The sequence below is a fragment of the Taeniopygia guttata genome, chromosome 31, assembly GCF_048771995.1.
Source record: "Taeniopygia guttata chromosome 31, bTaeGut7.mat, whole genome shotgun sequence".
Taxonomy (NCBI): Eukaryota; Metazoa; Chordata; class Aves; order Passeriformes; family Estrildidae; genus Taeniopygia; species Taeniopygia guttata.
In genome coordinates this window covers 253,394-273,962 of record NC_133056.1, presented here as the reverse complement: position 1 = coordinate 273,962, position 20,569 = coordinate 253,394, and the positions used below count along the sequence as shown (strand labels likewise).

The 20,569-nt window shown below is 63.9% G+C and overlaps 3 protein-coding genes across 18 annotated transcripts; 1 reads left to right on the top strand and 2 right to left on the bottom strand.

Moving 5' to 3' along the window:
* Nucleotides 1-47: 47 nt before the first annotated feature.
* Nucleotides 48-6,374, bottom strand: TAFAZZIN (tafazzin, phospholipid-lysophospholipid transacylase). 16 transcript variants are annotated; one of them, XR_012052313.1, is made up of 11 exons: nucleotides 5,900-6,368; nucleotides 5,140-5,268; nucleotides 4,521-4,566; nucleotides 4,083-4,168; nucleotides 3,279-3,359; nucleotides 2,728-2,769; nucleotides 2,028-2,090; nucleotides 1,354-1,406; nucleotides 649-726; nucleotides 310-461; nucleotides 48-268 (listed from the first exon to the last, which is right to left on the bottom strand). XR_012052313.1 is itself a non-coding variant. In XM_072920236.1 (11 exons), exons 1-11 carry the CDS (start codon nucleotides 6,006-6,008, stop codon nucleotides 248-250), a joined length of 819 nt encoding a protein of 272 aa, XP_072776337.1. In that variant the 5' UTR covers nucleotides 6,009-6,365; the 3' UTR covers nucleotides 48-247. The 16 variants fall into 16 exon arrangements, 15 of the variants coding, with proteins under 15 accessions (XP_072776337.1, XP_072776344.1, XP_072776340.1 ...); XM_072920236.1 differs by having other exon boundaries at nucleotides 310-420; nucleotides 5,900-6,365; XM_072920243.1 differs by lacking the exon at nucleotides 649-726 and having other exon boundaries at nucleotides 310-420; nucleotides 5,900-6,370.
* Nucleotides 6,375-6,522: 148 nt separating this feature from the next.
* Nucleotides 6,523-14,815, top strand: WDR13 (WD repeat domain 13). Its single transcript, XM_041711932.2, has 10 exons — nucleotides 6,523-6,673; nucleotides 6,762-6,829; nucleotides 7,923-8,154; nucleotides 9,634-9,728; nucleotides 10,295-10,422; nucleotides 11,336-11,643; nucleotides 12,235-12,415; nucleotides 12,840-12,981; nucleotides 13,559-13,692; nucleotides 14,547-14,815. The coding sequence occupies exons 2-10, from the start codon at nucleotides 6,789-6,791 to the stop codon at nucleotides 14,729-14,731; spliced, it is 1,446 nt and encodes a 481-aa protein (XP_041567866.1). The 5' UTR covers nucleotides 6,523-6,673; nucleotides 6,762-6,788; the 3' UTR covers nucleotides 14,732-14,815.
* Nucleotides 14,816-15,820: 1,005 nt separating this feature from the next.
* On the bottom strand, nucleotides 15,821-20,466 carry SUV39H1 (SUV39H1 histone lysine methyltransferase). Its single transcript, XM_041711934.2, has 6 exons — nucleotides 20,328-20,466; nucleotides 19,573-19,718; nucleotides 17,776-18,438; nucleotides 16,896-17,042; nucleotides 16,562-16,691; nucleotides 15,821-15,994 (listed from the first exon to the last, which is right to left on the bottom strand). The coding sequence occupies exons 1-6, from the start codon at nucleotides 20,344-20,346 to the stop codon at nucleotides 15,855-15,857; spliced, it is 1,245 nt and encodes a 414-aa protein (XP_041567868.1). The 5' UTR covers nucleotides 20,347-20,466; the 3' UTR covers nucleotides 15,821-15,854.
* Nucleotides 20,467-20,569: the final 103 nt, after the last annotated feature.

The window sequence follows — 20,569 nt, the reverse complement described above, 5'->3', positions numbered from 1 at the left end:
GACCCCAAAATCTCCTCTGGGACCCCCAAAATTCTCCAGAGACCCCCGAGGTTCCACCTTCTTTTATTGGCACCGTGCACAGTTGGGAGGGTTGTGAGGGGCAGGACCCCTTCTATGGGGCAGAGACTCCTCCAGGGACCCCCTGCTATGGGGCAGGACTCCCCAGTTATGGGGCAAGACCCCAAATTATGGTGTAAAATCTCCCCTTAAGGGGCAGGAGGGCTTTTCTATGGGGCAGAACCCCAAGTTATGGGGCAGAACCCCCCAGTTCTGGGTCAGAACCGTCGGCTACGGGGCAGAACCCCCCAGCTGTGGGGCAGGGGGACCCCGCTGTGGGGTGGGGTGCAGGGTCCGGGCGTGGCCCCGCAGAGCCTCGAATTCCCTCTGGACAAAATCGGTCAGGGCCTTGCGGAGCTCCACCTGTGGGGCAGAGCCACCGAGCTGTGGGGCAGGGCGGGGATCTGTGGGGCTGGGGTCTGTGGGGCTGGGATGTAAGGATTTATGGGGCTGGGATTTTGTGGTCAGAACCCCCCCAAATCCATGGGGCAAACCCCAAATCTCAGGGTCAGAAACCTCCAAATGTGGGGGTCCCACCCCACACCCACTTGGGGGTCCTGCCCCACACCCAAATGTGGGGGTCTCACCCACCGTGGGGGTCCCCTCGCTGCGCAGCCGCTCCAGGAGGGGCCGAGCGCTGAACGGGCGCCCCACGACCACCGTGATGTGCTGGGGGGGAACGGGGTCAGGGACCCCAAAATCCCACAGAAATCTCCAAAAATAATCCCATAGAAATCCCAAAAAGAATCCCACAGAGATCCCCAAAAATAATCCCATAGAGATCCCCAAAAATAATCCCATAGAAATCCCAAAAATAATCCCAGAGTTCCCAAAAACAGTCCCATAGAAATCCCAAAAACAATCCCAAAAATCCCACACAGATCCCAAATAGAATCCCATAGAAATCCCAAAAATCTCAGAGACCACAAAAAAAATCCCACAGAAATCCCAAAAAAAAATCCCCAGTGATCCGAAAAGTCCCACAGAGATCCCCAAAAACCCCAGAGATACCCTAAAATCCCCAAAATCTTCCCAGAAACCCCAAAACTTCTTGCACAGGCCCCAAAAATCCCCTAAAGACCCCCCCAAAACCCTCCAGAGACCCCAAAAATCCTCCCAGAAACCCCAATCACAGGCCTCAAAACCCCCAAAAGACCCACAAGAAATCCCCAGAAGAGACCCCAAAAACCCCCTCAGGAACCCCAGAAATCCCCTTAAGACCCCCAAAAACCCCCAGAGACCCCAAAAATCCCCCAAAACCCCCCAAAACCCCCCAAACCCCCCCAGGCCCCTCACCTGCCCCACCCGGGGCACGTAGGGCCGCTGGTTGGGGAGGACATCGCTCATCCCTGGGGGGGGAGGGCACAAAATGAGGGGGGGGCACAACTGTGGGACCCCCCCCAATATCGGGGACCCCCCCCATGACCCCTGGTCACCCCAAAATCCTTTTGGCGAACCCCCAAAATCAGCTGGGACAGCCTAAAACCCACCAAGACACCCCCCCCAAAAATCCCCCTGAGACCCCCCCAAGTCAAGACCCCAAAACCCTCCCCAGAGCCCCCCAAATTCCCCCAGGACCCCCCAGGCCCCCCTGGGATCCCCCAAAATCTTCCCCCAGAACCCCCAAGACCCCTCCCCAAAAACCCCCCCAGTGTCCCCCAGCCCCCCAAAAGCCCTCGGTGCCCCCCAAACTCCTCTGGGACCCCCTCAAACTCCCCCCACTCTCCCCTATATCCTCCCTGTACCCCAAAAATTCCCTTGGGACCCCCCCAGACCCCTCCCCAAAAGCCCCCCCAGTGTCCCCCAGCCCCCCAAGAGCCCTCAGGACCCCCCAAAATCTTCCCCTGTGACCCTCAGGACCTTTCCTGTGCCCCCAAACCCCCCAGACCCTTCCCCAAACCCCCCCAGACCCCTCCTATGCCCCCCAGGACCCCCCCAGACCCCCCCAGACCCCCCAAAATCCCCCTCACCCCCGTGCCACAGCGGGAGGATGACGGGGTCCCGGCGACACTCGGCCAGGAGGCGCCCGATGCCTGGGGGGGAATTTGGGGGGATTTTGGGGGGGCTTTGGAACCCCAGGAGGGATTTGGGGGTCTCAAAGGGGTTTGGGGGGGTCTGGGAGGGGTTCAGGGACATTTTTGGGGGGGCTGCAGAACCCTGGGGGGGTTTAGTGTGATTGGATGGGTTTGGGGGGGCTTTAAAGGCAATTGGGGGGGTTTTGGGGGGGTCTTCAGAACCCCAGGAGGGATTTGGGGGAAGTTTTGGGGGGCTCTGAGGGGTCTGGGAGGGGTTCAGGGGATTTTTGGGAAGATTTTTGGGGCTTTTGGGAGGTTCTTGAGTGGGATTAGGGTGTTTTGGGGAGGGTTGGGAGGGATTTTTGGGGTTCCGGGTGTTTTTGGGGGGTCTGGGGTAGGATTGGGGTTTTTTGGGGAGATTTTTGGGGTGCTTGGAGGTTTTCTGGGGGGATCTGCGGCAGAATTTGGGGTTTTGGGGGGATTTTTGGGATCACAGAAGGTTTTTTGGGGAGTTTGGGTGGGTTTGGGGCATTTTAAATTTGTTTGAGGGGATTTTTGGGGTCCCAGTGGGTTTTTTTGGGGGGGGGTCTGGGGTTGGTTTGGGATTTTTGGGGGATCCCGGGGGGGTTTTGAGGGTTTTTTTGGGGGGTCTCACCCCACTTGAAGCGAGCGACCTCCTGGCCCAGGTTCACTTTACCTGGGGGGGAAATGGGGCTGGGGTGGGTCGGGACCCCCAAAATTCCCCCCAGGGACCCCAAAACCTCCACCAGGGACCCCAAAATCCCTCCAAGGACCCCAAAACCCCCACCAAAGACCCCCAAAATCCCCTAAAAAACCCCAAAATCCCCCCAGGGACCCCAAATTCCTGCTCAGGGATCCCAGAATCCCCCCAGGACCCCCAAAATCCCACCAGGGACCCCCAAAATCCCACCAGGGATGCCCAAAATCCCCCAAGAATCCACAAATTCCCCCTCAGGGACCCCCAAAATCCCCACCAGGGACCCTCAAAACCCCCCAGGGACCCCAAAATCCCCCCAAGGACCCCAAGATCCCCGACAGGGACCCCCAAATTCCCCCCAAGATCCCTCCCAATGCCCCCAGTCCCTTCCCAGTCCCTTCCCAGTTCCCTCCCAGTCCATCCCAGTGCTCCCAGTCCCTCCCAGTTCTCTCCCAGTCCCTCCCAGTCCCTCCCAGTGCTCCCAGTACCCTCGGGGAACATGTGCACCCAGTCTCCCTGGTTGAGCTTTTCCAGGATAAAATCCATTCCCCGCTGGTAAACGCCGTCCCCTGCGGCACCAGTTCGGAACTGGGACCTTCCCAGTACGGACTGGGAATGACCCAGTGCCCCCCAGTACAGATTAAAAGCAGCCCAGTCCCTCCCAGTGCTCCCAGTTCCCTCCCAGTTTCATTCCAGTCCATTCCCACTTCCCTCCCAGTCCATCCCAGTTTGATCCAGGTCCCCCCCCAGTCTCTCCCATTCCTTCCCAGTGCTCCCAGTCCCTCCCAGTATAAACCAGTTCCATCCTAGTCCCTCCCAGTTCCCTCCAGTCCATTCCCAGTCCCCTCCCAATTCCTCCAAGTCCCTCCCAATTCCCTCCCAGTTTGGTGTCAGTCCCTCCCGGTTTGGTCCCAGTTTGATCCCAGTTCCCTCCCAGTCCATCCCAGTTTGCTCCCAGTTCCCGCCTCAGTCTCTCCCAGTCTCTCCCATTCCTTCCCAGTGCTTCCAGTCCCTCCCAGTATAAACCAGTTCCATCCCAGTCCCCCCCAATCCCCTCCCAGCTCCCTTCCAGTTCCTCCAAGTCCCTCCCAATTCCTTCCCAGTTGCTCCCAGTTTGGTCCCAGTTTGGTGTCAGTCCTTCCCGGTGTGGTCCCAGTTCCCCCCCAGTGCTCCCAGTTTGCCCAGTTACCGCGGCACACGGGCACGCAGCGCCCCCAGTCCATCCCAGTTTGATCCCAGTTTGATCCCAGTGCCCCCCAGTCCCTCCCAGTGCTCCCAGTTTGCCCAGTTACCGCGGCAGACGGGCACGCAGCGCCCCAGGCTGAAGAAGAGCGAGTGCAGCTCCCGCGTGAAGCAAATGTCCGCGGCCGTGGGGGTCCTGGGGGGAAACGGGGAGAGGGGCGCTGGGACACCCCAGAAACACCCCGAGGCACACCCCAAAAACACCCCCAGGGGCACCCCCAAAACATTCTCAGGAATCCCCCAAAAACATCCGCAGGACCCCTTCTAAATCCCCCCCAGGACCCCCAAATCCCCCCCAGGACCCCCCAAATCCCCCCCAGGACCCCCAAATCCCCCCCAGGACCCCCCAAATCCCCCCCAGGATCCCCAAATCCCCCCCCCAGGACCCCCAAATCCCCCCCCCAGGACCCCCAAATCCCCACCCCGGACCCCCCAAATCCCCACCAGGATCCCCAACTCCCCCCCAGGACCCCCCCAAATCCCCCTACCAGCGCATCCTGGGCAGGTTCCAGACGTGTCGCAGCTTCAGGGACCCTGGGGGGGGTCACAGGGGTCACGGAGACCCCCAAAACCCCCCAGGGACCCCCCCCCAAAACCCTTCAGACTCCCCAAATTCCCCAGACAGCTCGAGGACACCCAAAGACCACCCAGGACCCCCCCCCAAATTTCTCCTTTGACCTCTTTAGGACCCCCTGGGGACTCCCCAAACCCCCCTGAAACCCCCCAAAACCCTCCAGACCCCCCCCAACGCCCCCGTAGGACCCCCTGAAACCCCCCAAAACCCCTTTAAACCCCCCAAAACCCCTCCAGACCCTCCTAAAGCCCTCCCCCACCTCCCTTTAGGACCCTCTGGGACCCCCAAAACTCCCCTGAGACCCCCCCCCAAACACCATCCAGTCCCCCTGGGACTCCCCAAAACCCTTCAGACCCCCTAAAACCCCCCTGAGACCCCCCCCAAACACCATCCAGTCCCCCTAGAACCCCCCAAATCCCCCTGAGACCCCTCTGGGACCCCCCAAGGACCCCTTGGGACCCCCCAAACCCCCCTGAAACCCCCCAAACCCCAGCGAGACCCACCCGGGACCCCCCCAAACCCCCCCCGGGTACCCCAGAGGTGGGGGTCGTCCATGCAGGAGGCGTGGTTGGACAGGGTCAGCAGGGGGGTCCCGGGCCCCCTCCTCTCCACCAGCTCGTGCAGCACCTCCGCGTTGTGCACCCGCAGCCGGTTCAGGTACCCTGGGGAGGGGTCCCGGGGGGGTTTGGGGGGGTCCTCGAGGGGTTTTAAAGGGCTTGGGGGGGTTCAGGAGGGTCCCAAGGGCGTAAAGAGGGGGTTTGAAAAGTTTGGGGGGTCCCCGGAGGGTCTTAAAGAGTTGAAAAATAAATTTGGGGGGGGGTCTGAAGAGTTCTGGGGGGTTCTCAGAGGGTCCTAAAAGATTGAAGGAGGAATTTGGGGGGTCTGAAGAGTTTTGGGGGGGTCCCCAAAGGGTCCTAAAGGGTTGAAAGAGGAATTTGGGGGGGTCTGAAGAGTTTTGGGGGGTCCCAAAGGAGCTGGGGGTCCCCAGAGCTGTTTGGGGAGGGGTCTCAAATATACTTTGGAGGGAGGGGGGTCCCGAGGACCTGAAAGGATTTTGGGGGGGGTCCCAAACCTATTGGGGGAGGGGGGGTCTGCAATGACGAAAGGGATGAGATGAGACCCCCCCCAAAATTGGACTGGGAGGGTCTGGGGGTGACGGGGGGGGTCCAGATGTGATTTGGTGGGGTTCCCCCTCAGAACCCCAGAATTTGGGGGGGGTCTCCCCTCCGAGCCGGGATTTGGGGGGGATTTTCCCCTCAGAACCCCAGAATTGAATTTTGGGGGGTCACTCACGGGTCCACACGCAGCTGTAGGTGCCCACCAGGCCCGTGACCACGCGGCTCGCCAGGGCCCAGCGCCGCGACGGCTCCGCGGGGAACGGCCACTGCACGGCCAGCGGCATCCTCGGGGGGGGGCACCGACCCCCGGCCCCCCCCGGGACCCTCCGGGACCCCCCAAACCCCCCCGGGACCCCCAAAATCTCCCCGGCCGCGGTGCCGGCGCGCTGCCGTAAAGCGCGCCGCTCGCCCCTGAGGCTGTCGTACAACCCGCCGTCAAGCGAGGCGCGCTCCGAGCAGCGGCACGAAGGAGGGCGCGGGGGGGATCCGGTGCTCACCGAGCCGCCCCGGAGGCACCGGGACCCCCCCGGGGTCCCCCCAAAACGCTCTGGGGACCCTCCGGGACCCCCGGCCCGCTGCCGTAAAGCGCAGCGCTCGTCCCGCTGCCTTGTCGCAAACTCGGCGGGCGGGAGGACCCGGAGCAGACGAGAGGCGCCGGGCGGAGCGGCCGCGCGTTCGCCACGCCCCTTTTGTGTGACCAGCCAATCAGCGTGCGCTCCTGAAAGGCGGGATTCATCGGCGAGCCCGAAGGCCACGCCCCATTTCCAAATCCAACCAATCACATCAAAGACCACGCCCCCTCCCTCCGCCCTCCGTCTCCAGGGCGACGCTCGCCGCCATTTGGGCGTGAGGCGGTGCCGCGGCAACTTCCGGTCAGGCCCAGCGGCGCTCCCCGGCCCAGCCGCGGCCCCGCGGAGCTCCTGAGGCGGAGGTGGAGCGGGACGCGCAGGTAGGGCCGCCCCGGTGCGCTTTTCCCGTGTTTTTCCCCCTTTTTTCCCCGTTTTATCCCTCAGCTCACGCCGTTGTTCCCTCGGCAGGGTCCCCCCGCGGCGGCCGCGGCCGCCATGGCCGCCGTGTGGCAGCAGGTGCTCGCCGTGGACGCGCGGTGAGCTCGGGGGGTATTTTTGGGGAGGATTTTGGATACCTGGGGGAATTTTTTGGGGAGGGGGATGCTCCTACCTGGATGCGGAATTTTGGAGGTACTCGGGGCACCTTTTTGGGGGATTGTCACCGCTGGGCCATTTTTGGGTGGAATTTGTGTGGTTTTGGGTAAGAATTAACCCCATTCCTCACCTGTGTCGCCTGTCCCAGATGTGTGGCCTGCCACACCCAGTTCCGCATCCCTGGGTCCATTTTTGGGTGGAATTTATCTGATTTTCTGTCGAATTAAACCTATTTCTCTCCTGTCCCTCACTTGTCTTACCTGTCCCAGGTGTGCAGCGTAACGCACCCCACAGGTGCCGCAGCTCTGCACACCTGGGACTATTTTTGGGTGGAATTTCTCTGGTTTTGGGTAGAATTAACCCGGTTTCTCACCTACCCTCACCTGTCCCTCACCTGTGTCTCCTGTCCCACCTGTGCAGGTACGCAGTGCACTGCACCACACCGCTGCCACAGTTCTGCACACCTGAGTCTATTTTTGGTTGGAATTTCTGTGATTTTGGGTAGCATTAACCCCATTTCTCACCTGGCAGGTACACGGCGTACTGCATACCGCAGCTCTGCACACCTGGGTCTATTTTTGGGTGGAATTTCTGTGATTTTGGGTAGCACTAACCCCATTTCTCACCCGGCAGGTACCACCCATTGCAGTTCCGCACACCTGGGTCTGGTTTTGGGTAGAATTAACCCCATTTCTCCCTGCAGGTATGCGGCGTACCACACGCCGCAGTTCCGCACACCTGGGTCTGTTTTTGGGTGGAATTTCTGTGATTTTGGGTAGCATAACCCCATGTCTCACCTGTCCCTCACCTGGCAGGTACGCGGCGTACCGCACGCCGCAGCTGCCGCAGTTCCGCACGCCTGGGTCTGTTTTTGGGTGGAATTTCTCTGATTTTGGGTAGCACTAACCCCATTTCTCCCCGCAGGTATGCAGCGTACCGCACGCCGCAGCTGCCGCAGTTCCGCACACCTGGGTTTATTTTTGGGTGGAATGTCTGTGATTTTGGGTAGCACTAACCCCCTGTCCCTCCCCACAGGTACGCGGCGTACCGCACGCCGCAGCTGCCGCAGTTCCGCACGCAGTACGTGCGGCGGCGCTCGCAGCTGCTGCGGGAGCGGGCGCAGGGCGGGCACCTGGCGGGGGAGGCGCGGCGCTGGTACCTGCGGCTGCGGGCGCGGCTCCTGGCGCAGCGCTACGGCGCCCTGTCCGAGCCCGGCAGCTGCCGCAGCGCCCTGAGGGCCAGCCGGACCACGCTGGACCGCATGGAGGTACCTGGGCACACCTGGGTACACCTGGGGCACACCTGGAGGGGTTTGGGGCACACCTGGGCACACCTGGGATACACCTGGGCACACCTGGGGTACGCCTGGGATACACCTGGGCACACCTGGGGTACGCCTGGGATACACCTGGGTACGCCTGGGTACACCTGGGGTATGCCTGGGGCACACCTGGGCACACCTGGGCACACCTGGGCACACCTGGGTACGCCTGGGTACACCTGGGGTATGCCTGGGTACACCTGGGGTATACCTGGAGGGGTTTGGGGCACACCTGGGGCACACCTGGGCACACCTGGGTACACCTGGGCACACCTGAGCACACCTGGGTACACCTGGAGGGGTTTGGGGCACACCTGGGCACACCTGGGCACACCTGGGATACACCTGAGTACACCTGGGGTACACCTGGGCACACCTGGGCACACCTGGGCACACCTGGGGGGGTTTGGGGCACACCTGGGTACACCTGGGCACACCTGGGGCACACCTGGGGCACGCCTGGGCACACCTGGGTACACCTGGGCACACCTGGGGTACGCCTGGGGTACACCTGGGCACACCTGGGGCACACCTGGGGCACACCTGGGCACACTTGGGGTATGCCTGGAGGGGTTTGGGGCACACCTGGGGCACACCTGGGCACACCTGGGTACACCTGGAGGGGTTTGGGGCACACCTGGGCACACCTGGGATACACTTGGGCACACCTGGGGCACACCTGGGCACACCTAGGTACACCTGGGGTACAACTGGGATACACCTGGCACACCTGGAGGGGTTTGGGGCACACCTGGGTACACCTGAGGTACACCTGGGCACACCTGGGATACACTTGGGATACACCTGAGTACATTTGGGTGCACCTGGGTACACCTGGAGAGGTTTGGGGCACAGCTGGGCACACCTAGGCACACCTGGGTACACTTGGGATATACCTGAGTACAACTGGAGGGGTTTGGGGCACACATGGGCACACCTGGGGCAGCTGCCGCAGCGCCCTGAGGGCCAGCCGGACCACACTGGACTGCATGGAGGTACCTGGGCACACCTGGGGCACACCTGGGGCACACCTGGAGGGGTTTGGGGCACACCTGGGCACACCTGGGGTACACCTGGGCACACCTGAGTACACCTGTATATACCTGGGGACACCTGGAGGGGTTTGGGGCACACCTGGGGCAGGTACATGGGGCTCAGGACACACCTGGGGGGTGCTGCACAAACCCAAAATTCCTCTGGGGGGGGGTCTGGGAGTCCCAGCGCCAATTTTGGGGAGATTTGAGGGGACCCCTCCCCTATTTTGGCGGTTCTGGGGGGTTCGTGCCCCCACTTTTGGGGACTCCACTGCGTTTTTGGGTTTGCCACCCTCATTTTTGGGGACCCCACCCCCACTTTTGGGGACTCCACCCCCATTTTTGGGTTTCCCATCCCCAATTCGGGGGTCCCAACCCTTTTTCCCCCCAGGATTTCGAGGAGGACCCGCGGGGGTCCCGCGGCCACCGGCGCTCCCTGAGCCGCAGCTCCGGCCCGGGGGGGCTGCGGGGGGGCCCCGACGAGCGGTGAGACCCCCGGGGGAATTTTGGGAGGATTTGGGGATTTTCTGGGGGGTCTCAGGGTGCTGGGGACACATTTTTTTGGGGGGGGGGGTCCCGGGGGGTTTTGAAGGGGCTGGGGGAGGTTTTGGGCTGCTGGGGGTTTTGGGGAGGGGTCTCAGGGGGTTGTGGGGTTTTTGGGGGGGTCTCGGTGTTTTGGGGGGGGTCTCGGTGTTTTGGGGGGGGTCTCCAGGTGCCGCCCCCTCCCCCCACCTGTGGGCGAAACCATTGTGGGGGATGGGGGGGTTTGGAGGGTGCCAATCGGTACTGGGGGGGTCAGGGTGTATCTGGGGGGGTCAGGGGGTATCTGGGGGGGGGGTCTCAGGGTTCTGGGGGGGTCTCAGGGTCCGGGGGGGGGTCTCAGGGTCCTGATTGGGGGGGGGGTCTCCCACTGCCCCTCCCTCCCATGGGGACCCCCGTTCCCCTGGACGAAACCATTGCAGGGAACGGGGGGGTGCCGGGTGGGCTCGGGGGGTCCCGGGGGGTTCAGATCGATCCGGGGCGGGGGTCTCACGCTGCCCCCCACCCCGCAGCCCCCCCGGCGTGGTGCCCACCCCCCTGGCCGAGGCCAGCCGGGCCATGGCCGGGGACACCACCCTGAGCGAGAACTACGCCTTCGCGGGGGTGTTCCACGTGTTCGACCAACACCTGGACAGCGCAGGTGAGCCGGGGGGGGGCCGGGCAGGGGCTCAGGTGTGCCCGGGGGGGTCTCAGGTACTCCTTGGGGGGTCCCTGAGGGAGTAGGAAGGGGGGAGTTTTCATAGGAAGTTGTAGGGAGGGGTCTGGAGGGTCTCAGGTGTGTTCTGGGGGGGCCTGAGGGGTCTCAGGTGTGTTCTGGGGGGGCCTTGGGGGTCTCAGGTGTGTTCTGGGGGGTCCTGAGGGGTCTCAGGTGTGTTCTAGGGGGTCCTGAGGGGTCTCAGGTGTGTTCTGGGGGGTCCTGAGGGGGTCTCAGGTGTGCTCTGGGGGGTTTCAGGTGTCCCCTGGGGGTCCCTGGGGGGGTAGGAGTGGGGGTTTCCATGAGAAGGGTGGGGAGGGGTCCCTAAGGGGGTCTGTGGGGGTTCCTCCCTCTGTGGGGATTTTGGGGAGGGGTCTCACCTTTCCCCCATCCCCTCCAGTGCAATTTGCCTACCATAAGCTGCATGTACCGGGTGGGTTTGGGGGGATACTGCTGGGTCTGGGGGTCATCCCTTTGTTCTGGGGGGGTTCCTGACCCTATGGAATTTTGGGGAGGGGTCTCACCCGCCCCCTTTTCCCCCTGCCCAGTGCGGAAGGTGCAGTTCGCCCACCACAAGCAGCACCTGCTGGGTGGGTCAGGGGGCTCCCCCATGTTCTAGGGGTCTTCCCTGGCTCTGGGGGGGGTTCCTGACCCTATGGAATTTTGAGGAGGGGTCTCACCCGCCCCCTTTTCCCCCCGCCCAGTGCGGAAGGTGCAGTTTGCCCACGACGAGCGGCACTTTTGGGGGTTTTGAGTGGCTGAGTTTGGGGGTTCCTCTCGCTCTGGGGGTGATCTCTTTGTTCTGGGTGGCCCCCGACCCTACGGAATTTTGAGGAGGGGTCTCATTCCCCCCGCCCAGTGCGGAAGGTGCAGTTCGCCCACGACGAGCGGCACCTCCTGGCGTGCTGCTCGCTGGACGGGACGCTCTCGGTGTGCCGCCTGGCCCCGGGGCCCCCGGCGGTGCTGCGGCGGCTGCGCGGCCACGGCGGCGGCGTCTCCGACTTCGCCTGGTCCCTGTCCAACGACGTGCTGGTGTCGGCCTCGCTGGACGGGACCCTGCGCCTCTGGGACCCCTCGGACGGGCGCTGCATCCGCCGCGTGCCCGACCCCGACGGCGCCGCGCTGCTGTGCTGCGCCTTCCAGCCGCTCAACAACAACCTTACCGTGGTGAGAGAAACCCCGAAATACCCTGAAATCACCCCAAAATCATCCCAAAATATCCCAAAACATCACAGCCCTGAATAACCCCCCTGAGACTCCCAAACATCCCCCCAGACCCACCCCTGGTGCGGGGGGTGAACGTCTCCGTGGGGAAGGTGGCTCGGGGGGGATTTTGGGGTCTCACGGGGGGATTTTGGGGGTCTCAGAGTGGGTTTGGGGGGTCTCATGGGGGGATTTTGGGGGTCTCAGGGTGGGTGTGGCTGTCCCAGGGCGTTGCTCCAGCCCCTCTTTGGTCTCCCAGGTGGGCAGTGCCCGGCACGTGGTGAACATCTCCACAGGGAACGCAGCTCGGGGAGGGGGTTTGAGGGGGATTTTGGGGGTCTCAGGGTGTGTTTGGGGGTCCCAGGGTGGGTGTGGGGGTCCCAGGGTGGGTTTGGGGGTCCCAGGGTGGGTGTGGGGGTCCCAGGGTGGGTGTGGGGGTCTCAGGGTGTGTTTGGGGGTCCCAGGGTGGGTGTGGGGGCCCCAGGGTGGGTGTGGGGGTCCCAGGGTGGGTGTGGGGGTCCCAGGATGCCCCCCCAGCCCCTCTGTGCCCCCCAGGTGGGCAGTGCCCGGCACATGGTGCGGGTGGTGAACATCTCCACGGGGAAGGCGGCTCGGGGGGGCACCGGGCGCCTCCCGGGACAGGTTCTCTCCCTCTGCTTCGACGCCCCCGGGCGCGTCCTGTGGGCCGGGGACGACCGGGGCTCGGTTTCCTCGTTCCTGTGCGACCCCGGCACCGGTACGGCACTGGGGGGACTGGGGGGGACTGGGAGGGGATTGGGGGGCACTGGGGGGGACTGTGAGGGGATTGGGGGGCACTGGGAGGGACTGGGAGGGGATTGGGGGGCACTGGGAGGGACTGGGGGAGACTGGGAGGGGACTGGGGGGCACTGGGAGGGGACTGGGGGGGTTTTGGGGCAGTGTCCCACATCCCACCCCCCCAGGCCGGCTGACCAAGGCCTCAGGGATGCAGGTCCAGGTGCCACTGGGAGGCACTGGGAGGCACTGGGGTGACATTGGGAGGCACTGGGGTGGCACTGGGCAGTACTGGGAGGCACTGGGGTGACACTGGGCAGTACTGGGGGGCACTGGGGTGACACTGGGCAGTACTGGGGGGCACTGTGGGATTTTGGGGGGGTCTCACTCCCTGCCCCCACCCCCAGGCCGGCTGACCAAGGCCTCGCGGGTGCTGGTCCAGGCCGGCGGCGCCATCACGTCGCTCTCGGCGCGGGCCTGGGCCAGCCGGGAGGCGCCGGACCCGTCCCTGCTGGTCAACGCCTGCCCCGACCGCCTGCTGCTCTTCCGGTACGATGGGGGGCTTGCGGACATCGGGGGGACACTGGGGACATCGGGGGGACACTGGGGACATCGGGGGGACGCTGGGGACATCGGGGGGACACTGGGGACAGCGGGGGGCTTCAGGGGATTGGGGGGTTTGGGGTGAACCAGAGCCGTCCCTGCTGATCAGTGCCTGTCCCTCCTCTTGTGGTACCAGGGGGACATTTGGGGGGGGGCAGGGGGGCTTTGGGGACATCGAAGGGGCCTTGGGGACATGACGGGGGCCTTGGGGACATGAGGGATCCTTCAGGGATTTGGGGTGAACCCGACCACCTGCTGTCCTTCTGCTATGGGGGAACATTGGGGGAGGTTTTTTCGGTGATTTTTGGGTGTTTCTGATCCTTTTTTCCCCCCTTCCACACCCCAGGGTGGTGGAGGATTCAGGGGGATTTTAGGGGCAGTTTTTGGGGTGATTTTTGGGTATTTGTGACCCCTTTTTTGATCCCTTGAAGTGGTGGAGGACAAGGTGGGGTCTCAGGAAGATTTTAGGGGCAGTTTTTGGGGTAATTTTGGGGTGTTTCTGAGCCCTTTTACCCCTCCCCAGGGTGGTGGAGGACGAGGGGGGCTCGGGGGCCCCGGGGCTGCGGCTCCGGCGCAGTTTCCCCACGCGGCACCGGGAGCAGCCCCTGAGGAGCTGCTTCTGCCCCCTGATGTCCTTCCGGCAGGGAGCCTGCGTGGGTGAGCGCTGGGGGGCACTGGGAGGGACTGGGAGGGACTGGGACAAACTGGGAGGGACTGGGAGGGACTGGGGTGGGTGCGGGGACAGCCACACCCCCAACCCTGTCCCCAACGTCCCCAACGTCCCCTCAGGGATGGGCAGCGAGGAGAGCACTTGGGTGCCATCCCTTGTCCTTGTCCCCAATGTCCCTCATGTCCCCACCACTGACAGGTAGCAGGAAGAGCAGTCGGGTGCCATCCCTTATCCCTGTCCCCAATGTCCCCGATGTCCCCATGTCCCCACCAGTGACGGGCAGCGAGGAGAGCAGTGGGGTGCCATCCCTTTTCCTTGTCCCTGATGTCCCCAATGTCCCCATGTCCCCACCAGTGACAGGCAGTGAGGAGAGCACTTGGGTGCCATCCCTTATCCCTGTCCCCAATGTCCCCGATGTCCCCGATGTCCCCACCAGTGACGGGCAGTGAGGAGAGCTGTGGGGTGCCATCCCATTTCCTTGTCCCTGATGTCCCCGATGTCCCCAATGTCCCCACCAGTGACGGGCAGCGAGGGAGTCAATAGGATGACATTTCCCAGCCCTGTCCCTGATGTCCCCATGTCCCCACCAGTGACGGGCAGTGAGGAGAGCAGTGGGGTGCCATCCCTTATCCCTGTCCCCAGTGTCCCCAATGTCCCCACCAGTGACGGGCAGCGAGGACAGCAGTCGGGTGCCATCCCTTATCCCTGTCCCCAATGTCCCCATGTCCCCAATGTCCCCATGTCCCCACCAGTGACGGGCAGCGAGGAGAGCACTCGGGTGCCATCCCATTTCCTTGTCCCCGATGTCCCCATGTCCCTGATGTCCCCATGTCCCCACCAGTGACGGGCAGCGAGGACGCCTCCGTGCACTTCTTCGACGTGGGCCGTGCGGCGCGCGCCACGGTGAACACGCTGCAGGGCCACGGGGCCGCCGTGCTGGCCGTGGCCTTCAACTGCGACGAGTCCCTGCTGGCCTCGGGGGACGCCGCCGGCACCGTCATCGTCTGGCGCCGCCAGCACGCCTGAGCGCCCCGAAAACCCCCAAACCCCCGCGGGAAACCCCAAAATCTGCCTGGAAATACCCCAAAAACTGCCCCGGTGCGGCCTCGGTGTGCGGCGAGTTTTGTGGCTGGCGTGCGGCTCCAAAACACTCCAAAATCCTGCCCAAAATACCCCAATACTCTACCCAAAACCCTTCCCCAAACCATCTCCAAAACCTCCCAAACCCTACTCTGGAATTTTCCCAAAAATACCCCAAAACGCCCCTCCCTGGAATTCAAGTGCGGCGAGTTGTGCAGGTGTTGCGTGGTGCCAAAATCCCCCAAAACCCTTCCCGAACCCCCAAACCCATCCCAAAATCCCCCCAAAACCTTCCCCAAACTCCTTCTGAAAACCACCCTGATATTCCCCCCAAATACCCCAAAACTCCCCCAAAATTCCCCTCGATCCACCCAGTCTGGTCCTTGACGTGTGACCCCAAAACTCCCCCAAACCTTTCCCAAAACCTTCCAGACCCTCCCCAAAATCCCGAGACCCCCCCAAACCTCCCCAAATCCCCTCTTGGACCACCCCAAAACTGCCCCAGGTCATTGTGTGGCACCCCCAGCACTCCTGGATCCCCAAAAAAACCTCTCAGATCCCCCCAAAACCCACCTGGACACCCCCTAAAACCTCCCCAGCATGGCCGCGAACAACTCCACAGGTGTTGTCATCGTGTGGCCCCCCAAAACCCCACCTGGATGCCCAAAACCCCACCTGGATCCCCAAAACTCCACCTGGATCCCCAAACTCCACCTGGATCCCCAAAACCCCACTTGGATCCCCAAAACCCCACCTGGATCCCCAAAACTCCACCTGGAGCCCCAAAACCCCACCTGGATCCCCAAAACTCCTTCTGGATCCTCAAAACCCCACCTGGATCTCCCAGAACTCCACCTGGATCCTCAAAACCCCACCTGGATCCCCCCAAAACCCCACCTCGATCCCCAAACCCCACCTGGATGCCCAAAACCCCACCTGGATCCCCAAAACCCCAACTAGATCCCCCCAGAACCCCTCAGAACAGCCCAACCCCCCCGGGGCGCTGCTGGCGGCAGTGGAGGCGTGGCCCAGGTGTGCGGTGGGTGTGGCCCAGGTGGGCCCAGGTGTTTCAGAACAGGTACTTGCGGCACGAGGCCGCCCCGCACTTGCACTCGATGCGGCCGCGGGCGCGGGGGGAGCCCCCCAGGGACCCCCCCACCAGCCCGAAGTTGGAGTCCATGCGGGTGCTCTCGGCGTCCACGGGGTCCACTGCGGGGAAAGGTGCGCTCAGCGACACCTGGCAGCGCCCAGGTACGGCTGCATGCCCCCAGGTGTGACCAGGAACCCCCAGGTGTGCCTCTGACTCCCCCAGGTGTGACCAGGAACCCCCAGGTGTGGCCAGGAACCCTCCAGGTGTGACCCTGCCCTGCTCAGGTGTGGCCCTGACCCCCCCAGGTATGGCCTGGACCCACCCAGGTGTGGCCAGGAACCCCCAGGTATGGCTCTGACTCCCCCAGGTGTGGTCAGGACCCATCCAGGTGTGGCCCTGAGCCCTGCAGCGACCCCACAGTGCAGGGTGGGCTGAGGGCAGGGAGGTCTGTGCAGGACAGGTGTGTGACAGGTAAGGACAGGTGTGTGGCAGGTCTGGCAGGTACAGGTGTGTGCCAGGGTCAGGTGTGGCAGGTACAGGTGTGTGTCAGGGACAGGTGTGTGACAGGTACAGGTGTGTGACAGGTACAGGTGTGTGGCAGGTACAGGTGTGTGCCAGGGACAGGTGTGTGGCAGGTACAGGTGTGTGCCCGGTACAGGTGTGGCAGGTACAGGTGTGGCAGGTACCGTGCATGTTGTAGTCGAAGGTGAGCTCCTCCCCTGCCCGGATGGGCCGCGTGGCGAACAGAGCGATGCGGGGCAGGCGCTGGTCCAGGTTCTCGATGAACACGTTGTACACCTGCAGGTTGGGGTCACACTGCCCCGCCCGGCAGGTGAGACACACCTGGCAGGTGAGCCCCAGCCCCAGCACCTGACCCACCCCAACACCTGAGACACACCCACACCTGGGGGAAGAGGTGCTGGAAGCTTCACCCACAAGGCAGGTAAGCCCACACCTGAGCCCAGCTAAATCCCCACCTGTGGGCAGGTAAGCCCACCTGAGCCAGGTAACCGCACTCACGCTGTGGTTGACAAAGTGCGAGATGTTGCCGTAGTGGGCGGCGTCCACGGTGTACACGTCCTCCACGTAGTCCAGGTCGAACAGGTACGTGGCGCCCTGGCGGTCGTACACCTGTCCGCGGCGCTCCGCCTCCTCCGAGGTGATGATCTGCGGCAGGGACACACCTGTCACACCTGGGGCACGCCTGAACCACCCCGCACACCTGGGGCACACCTGTACCGCCTCACATCTGCACCATGTCACACCTGGGGCACACCTGAACCACCCCGCACACCTGTGTCACACCTGTACTGCCTCACATCTGCACCATGTCACACCTGGGGCACACCTGTATCACACCTGTACCGTGTCACACACACCTGTCACACACCTGTATCACACCTGTACCATGTCACACAGACCTGTATCACACACCTGTACTGTGTCACACACACCTGTGTCACACACACCTGTACCACACACACCTGTACCACACCTGCGCACTCACCTCGCCCACGTACTCCATGACGAAGGAGTTCTTGCGGATGCGCTGCAGCGTGCGCACGCCCTGTCACACACCTGTACTGTGTCACACACCTGTATCACACACACCTGTACCACACACACCTGTATCACACATACCTGTACCACACACACCTGTATCACACCTGTACCATGTCACACACACCTGTACTGTGTCACACCTGTGTCACACCTGTATCACACCCGTACTGTGTCACACACACCTGTCCCACTCACCTCGCCCACGTACTCCATGACGAAGGAGTTCTTGCGGATGCGCTGCAGCGTGCGCACGCCCTGTCACACACACCTGTACTGTGTCACACCTGTGTCACACACACCTGTATCACACACACCTGTACCACACCTGCGCGCTCACCTCGCCCACGTACTCCATGACGAAGGAGTTCTTGCGGATGCGCTGCAGCGTGCGCACGCCCCAGCCGCGCCCGTCGCCGGTGCGGAAGATGCACAGGTCGTAGCGGATGCCGCGCTGCACCACGCGGTTGGGGCACTCGGCGCCGCAGCGGCAGCGCGAGTTGCACTCGTAGATGGGCAGCCCCGCCCGGATGCGCACCTGCCCGGCCTCGTTGTAGGCGAACCTGTTGCGCGAGGCGCCGGGGCAGCAGCCGCCGGCCAGCGTGGCCTCGGCCAGGCAGTCCCGGCACTCGCAGCCGGCCGCCACGGGGGTCAGCGCCACGCCCGCGCCCACCTTGTACTCGTTGACGTAGACGAAGTCGCGCGGCGGCCCGTGCAGGTCCACCTCGTTCTCCACGGCGATGCGGCCGCGGTGGCTGCGCGTGCGGTTCAGGTGGCGCTCCCAGCGCCGCAGCGCACGCCGCTGCTCCGCCTTCTGCGCCAGGTAGGACACGGCGCGCGCCGGCAGCCCGCGGGGGCCCGGCCGCACCGGCCCGCCCGGCGCCCGCGCCAGGTCGGCGTGCAGCTGCTGCAGCAGCCCGCGGCAGCGCAGGTTGCGCCGCGGCTCCCAGGTGTTGGCCGAGGAGGGGTACCCGCGCCACTTCACCAGGTAGAACTCCTCGTCCTGCGTGGGCGGATAACGGGGGGTTAAAGGGGATTTGGGGGAGGGGTGGGCAGTGGGGACCCCCAAGTGTGGGGACTCAAAAGGTCTGCGGGGCCCTGGAGTGACCACAAGGTCTGGAGACATTGGGGGGTCTCATGAGGTCGGGAGGGACGCGGGAATCGGGGGGACTCCGAGGGTCTCATGAGGTCGGGGGGTCCTGGAGTGACCCCAGTGTGGGGGTCTAAAAGGGTCAGGGGGTCCTGGAGTGACCCCGGTGTGGGGGTCCTTTAGGATCTAATAGGGTCTGAGGGTCCTGGAGTGACCCCAGTGTGGGTCCTCTGGGGTCTAATAGGGTCTGGGGGGTCCTGGAGTGACCCCAATGTCCAGGGACCTTGTGGGGCTTTTTTGGGTCTGGGGGGTCCTGACGTGACCCCAGTGTGGGGGTCCTCTGGGGTCTCATAAGGTCAGGGGGTCCTGGAGTGACCCCAATGTCCAGGGACCCTGTGGGGCTTTTTTGGGTCGGGGGGTCCTGGAGTGACCCCAGTGTGGGGGTCTAAAAGGGTCAGGGGGTCCTGGAGTGACCCCCATGTCAGGTCCTCTGGGGTCTAAAAGGGTCAGGGGGGTCCTGGAGTGACCCCAGTGTGGGGCTCTAAAAGGGTCTAATAAGGTCAGGGGGGTCCTGGAGTGACCCCAGTGTCCAGGGACCCTGTGGGGCCAAACAGGGTCAGAGGATTTTTGGGGTGCCAAAGGAAGCTTGGGGACCTTAAAGGGGACCCCGATGTCCCTGTGGGGGCTCACGAGGCCAGGGGGGTCCTGGGGTCACCAGAGGGTCCCCGTTTGCCCCCAGGGGACCTGGCAGTGCCCAGTTGGGGGGTCCTGGGCCAATTCTGAGTTTGGGGGTCCCAGTTTGCTGTCCAGTGTGGGGGTCCTGAGTCAGTTCTTGGTGTCTGTGGGGGGGTCCTGGTTTGGGGGTCCTTTGTAGGGGTCCCAGCTGTGTTGTGGGTGTCTGTGGGGGTCCCAGTTTGGGGGGGGTCTTTGTATGGGGGTCCTGTGTCAGTTCCCCGTTCGGGGGGCCCAGTTCGGGGGTCTCGGTTTGGGGGTCCTGTGTCAGTTCCCCGTTCGGGGGTCCCGGTTCGGGGGTCCCGCGCCCCTCACCCGCACTCGCCGGTAGTCGCACAGCAGCTCCACCTCGAAGTCGCCGAGGTTGCGGCGGGTGACGCCGAGGGCGCGGCACCGCAGCCGCTGCAGCCGACACAGCTCCTGCAGCCGCGGCCAGGGCGACAGGCAGCACACGGAGCACCCTGCGGGGCCACCGGGCACAGCGTGAGGGGACAGGCGACACCACAGAGCCACAGCTCACCTCGGACACACCCCACACACAGGGACCCGCCCGCTCTGTCGCGACAGGCAGCACACGAGTGTCACCGGGGTGGGATACACAGGGGTGGGGAGGGGGCGTGAGGGGACAGGTGACACCACAGCCCCCCCACCTCAGCAGCCCCCCCGTATCGCTCGCTCTGTCGCGATAGACACTCTGACACACCGCGGTGACAGCGTGAGGGGACAGGTGACACCGCAGCCCCCCCCCTCACCCCTCACCTCACGCAGCCCCTCCCGGCACCGCCGGCGCTGTCGCGACACACGACAGCGACAGGCGGGGATGGACAGGGGATGGACAGCGGGTGGGCGAGGGGGACACTGAGGGGGAATTTGGGGACGGGGCAGCGCCCCCCCCCCCCTCACACGCTCCCCCCCCCCCCCCCCGCGCGTTCCCGCCACTTTCCCCCCCTCCCCTCAGGCGCCAACGGCCGCGCGCGGGAAGCGGCGCCGTCCCCTCACAGCGCCCCCCGCCCCTCTTTTCCCCCTCACGCCGCCCCGGAGACCCCTCGGGCCCGCCCCGCTCTCGCCACCTTTTAAATTTTCCGCCATTTTCAGCCGCCGCCGCTTTTTTTTTGTCTTTTTCCGCCTTTTTCCTTTTTTTTTTCTGGCGCCGCTTCCGCCCGGCGGGCAGAGCGAGGGGCGGGGCTTCCTCTGCCCGCGCCCAGCGCCCATTGGCTGGCCCGGCTGCTGATTTGCATAGTGACAGCGGGATGAGCGCCTTCCATTGGCTGACGTGGTGATTTATTTGCATGCTGACAACTTCCCGCCCGTT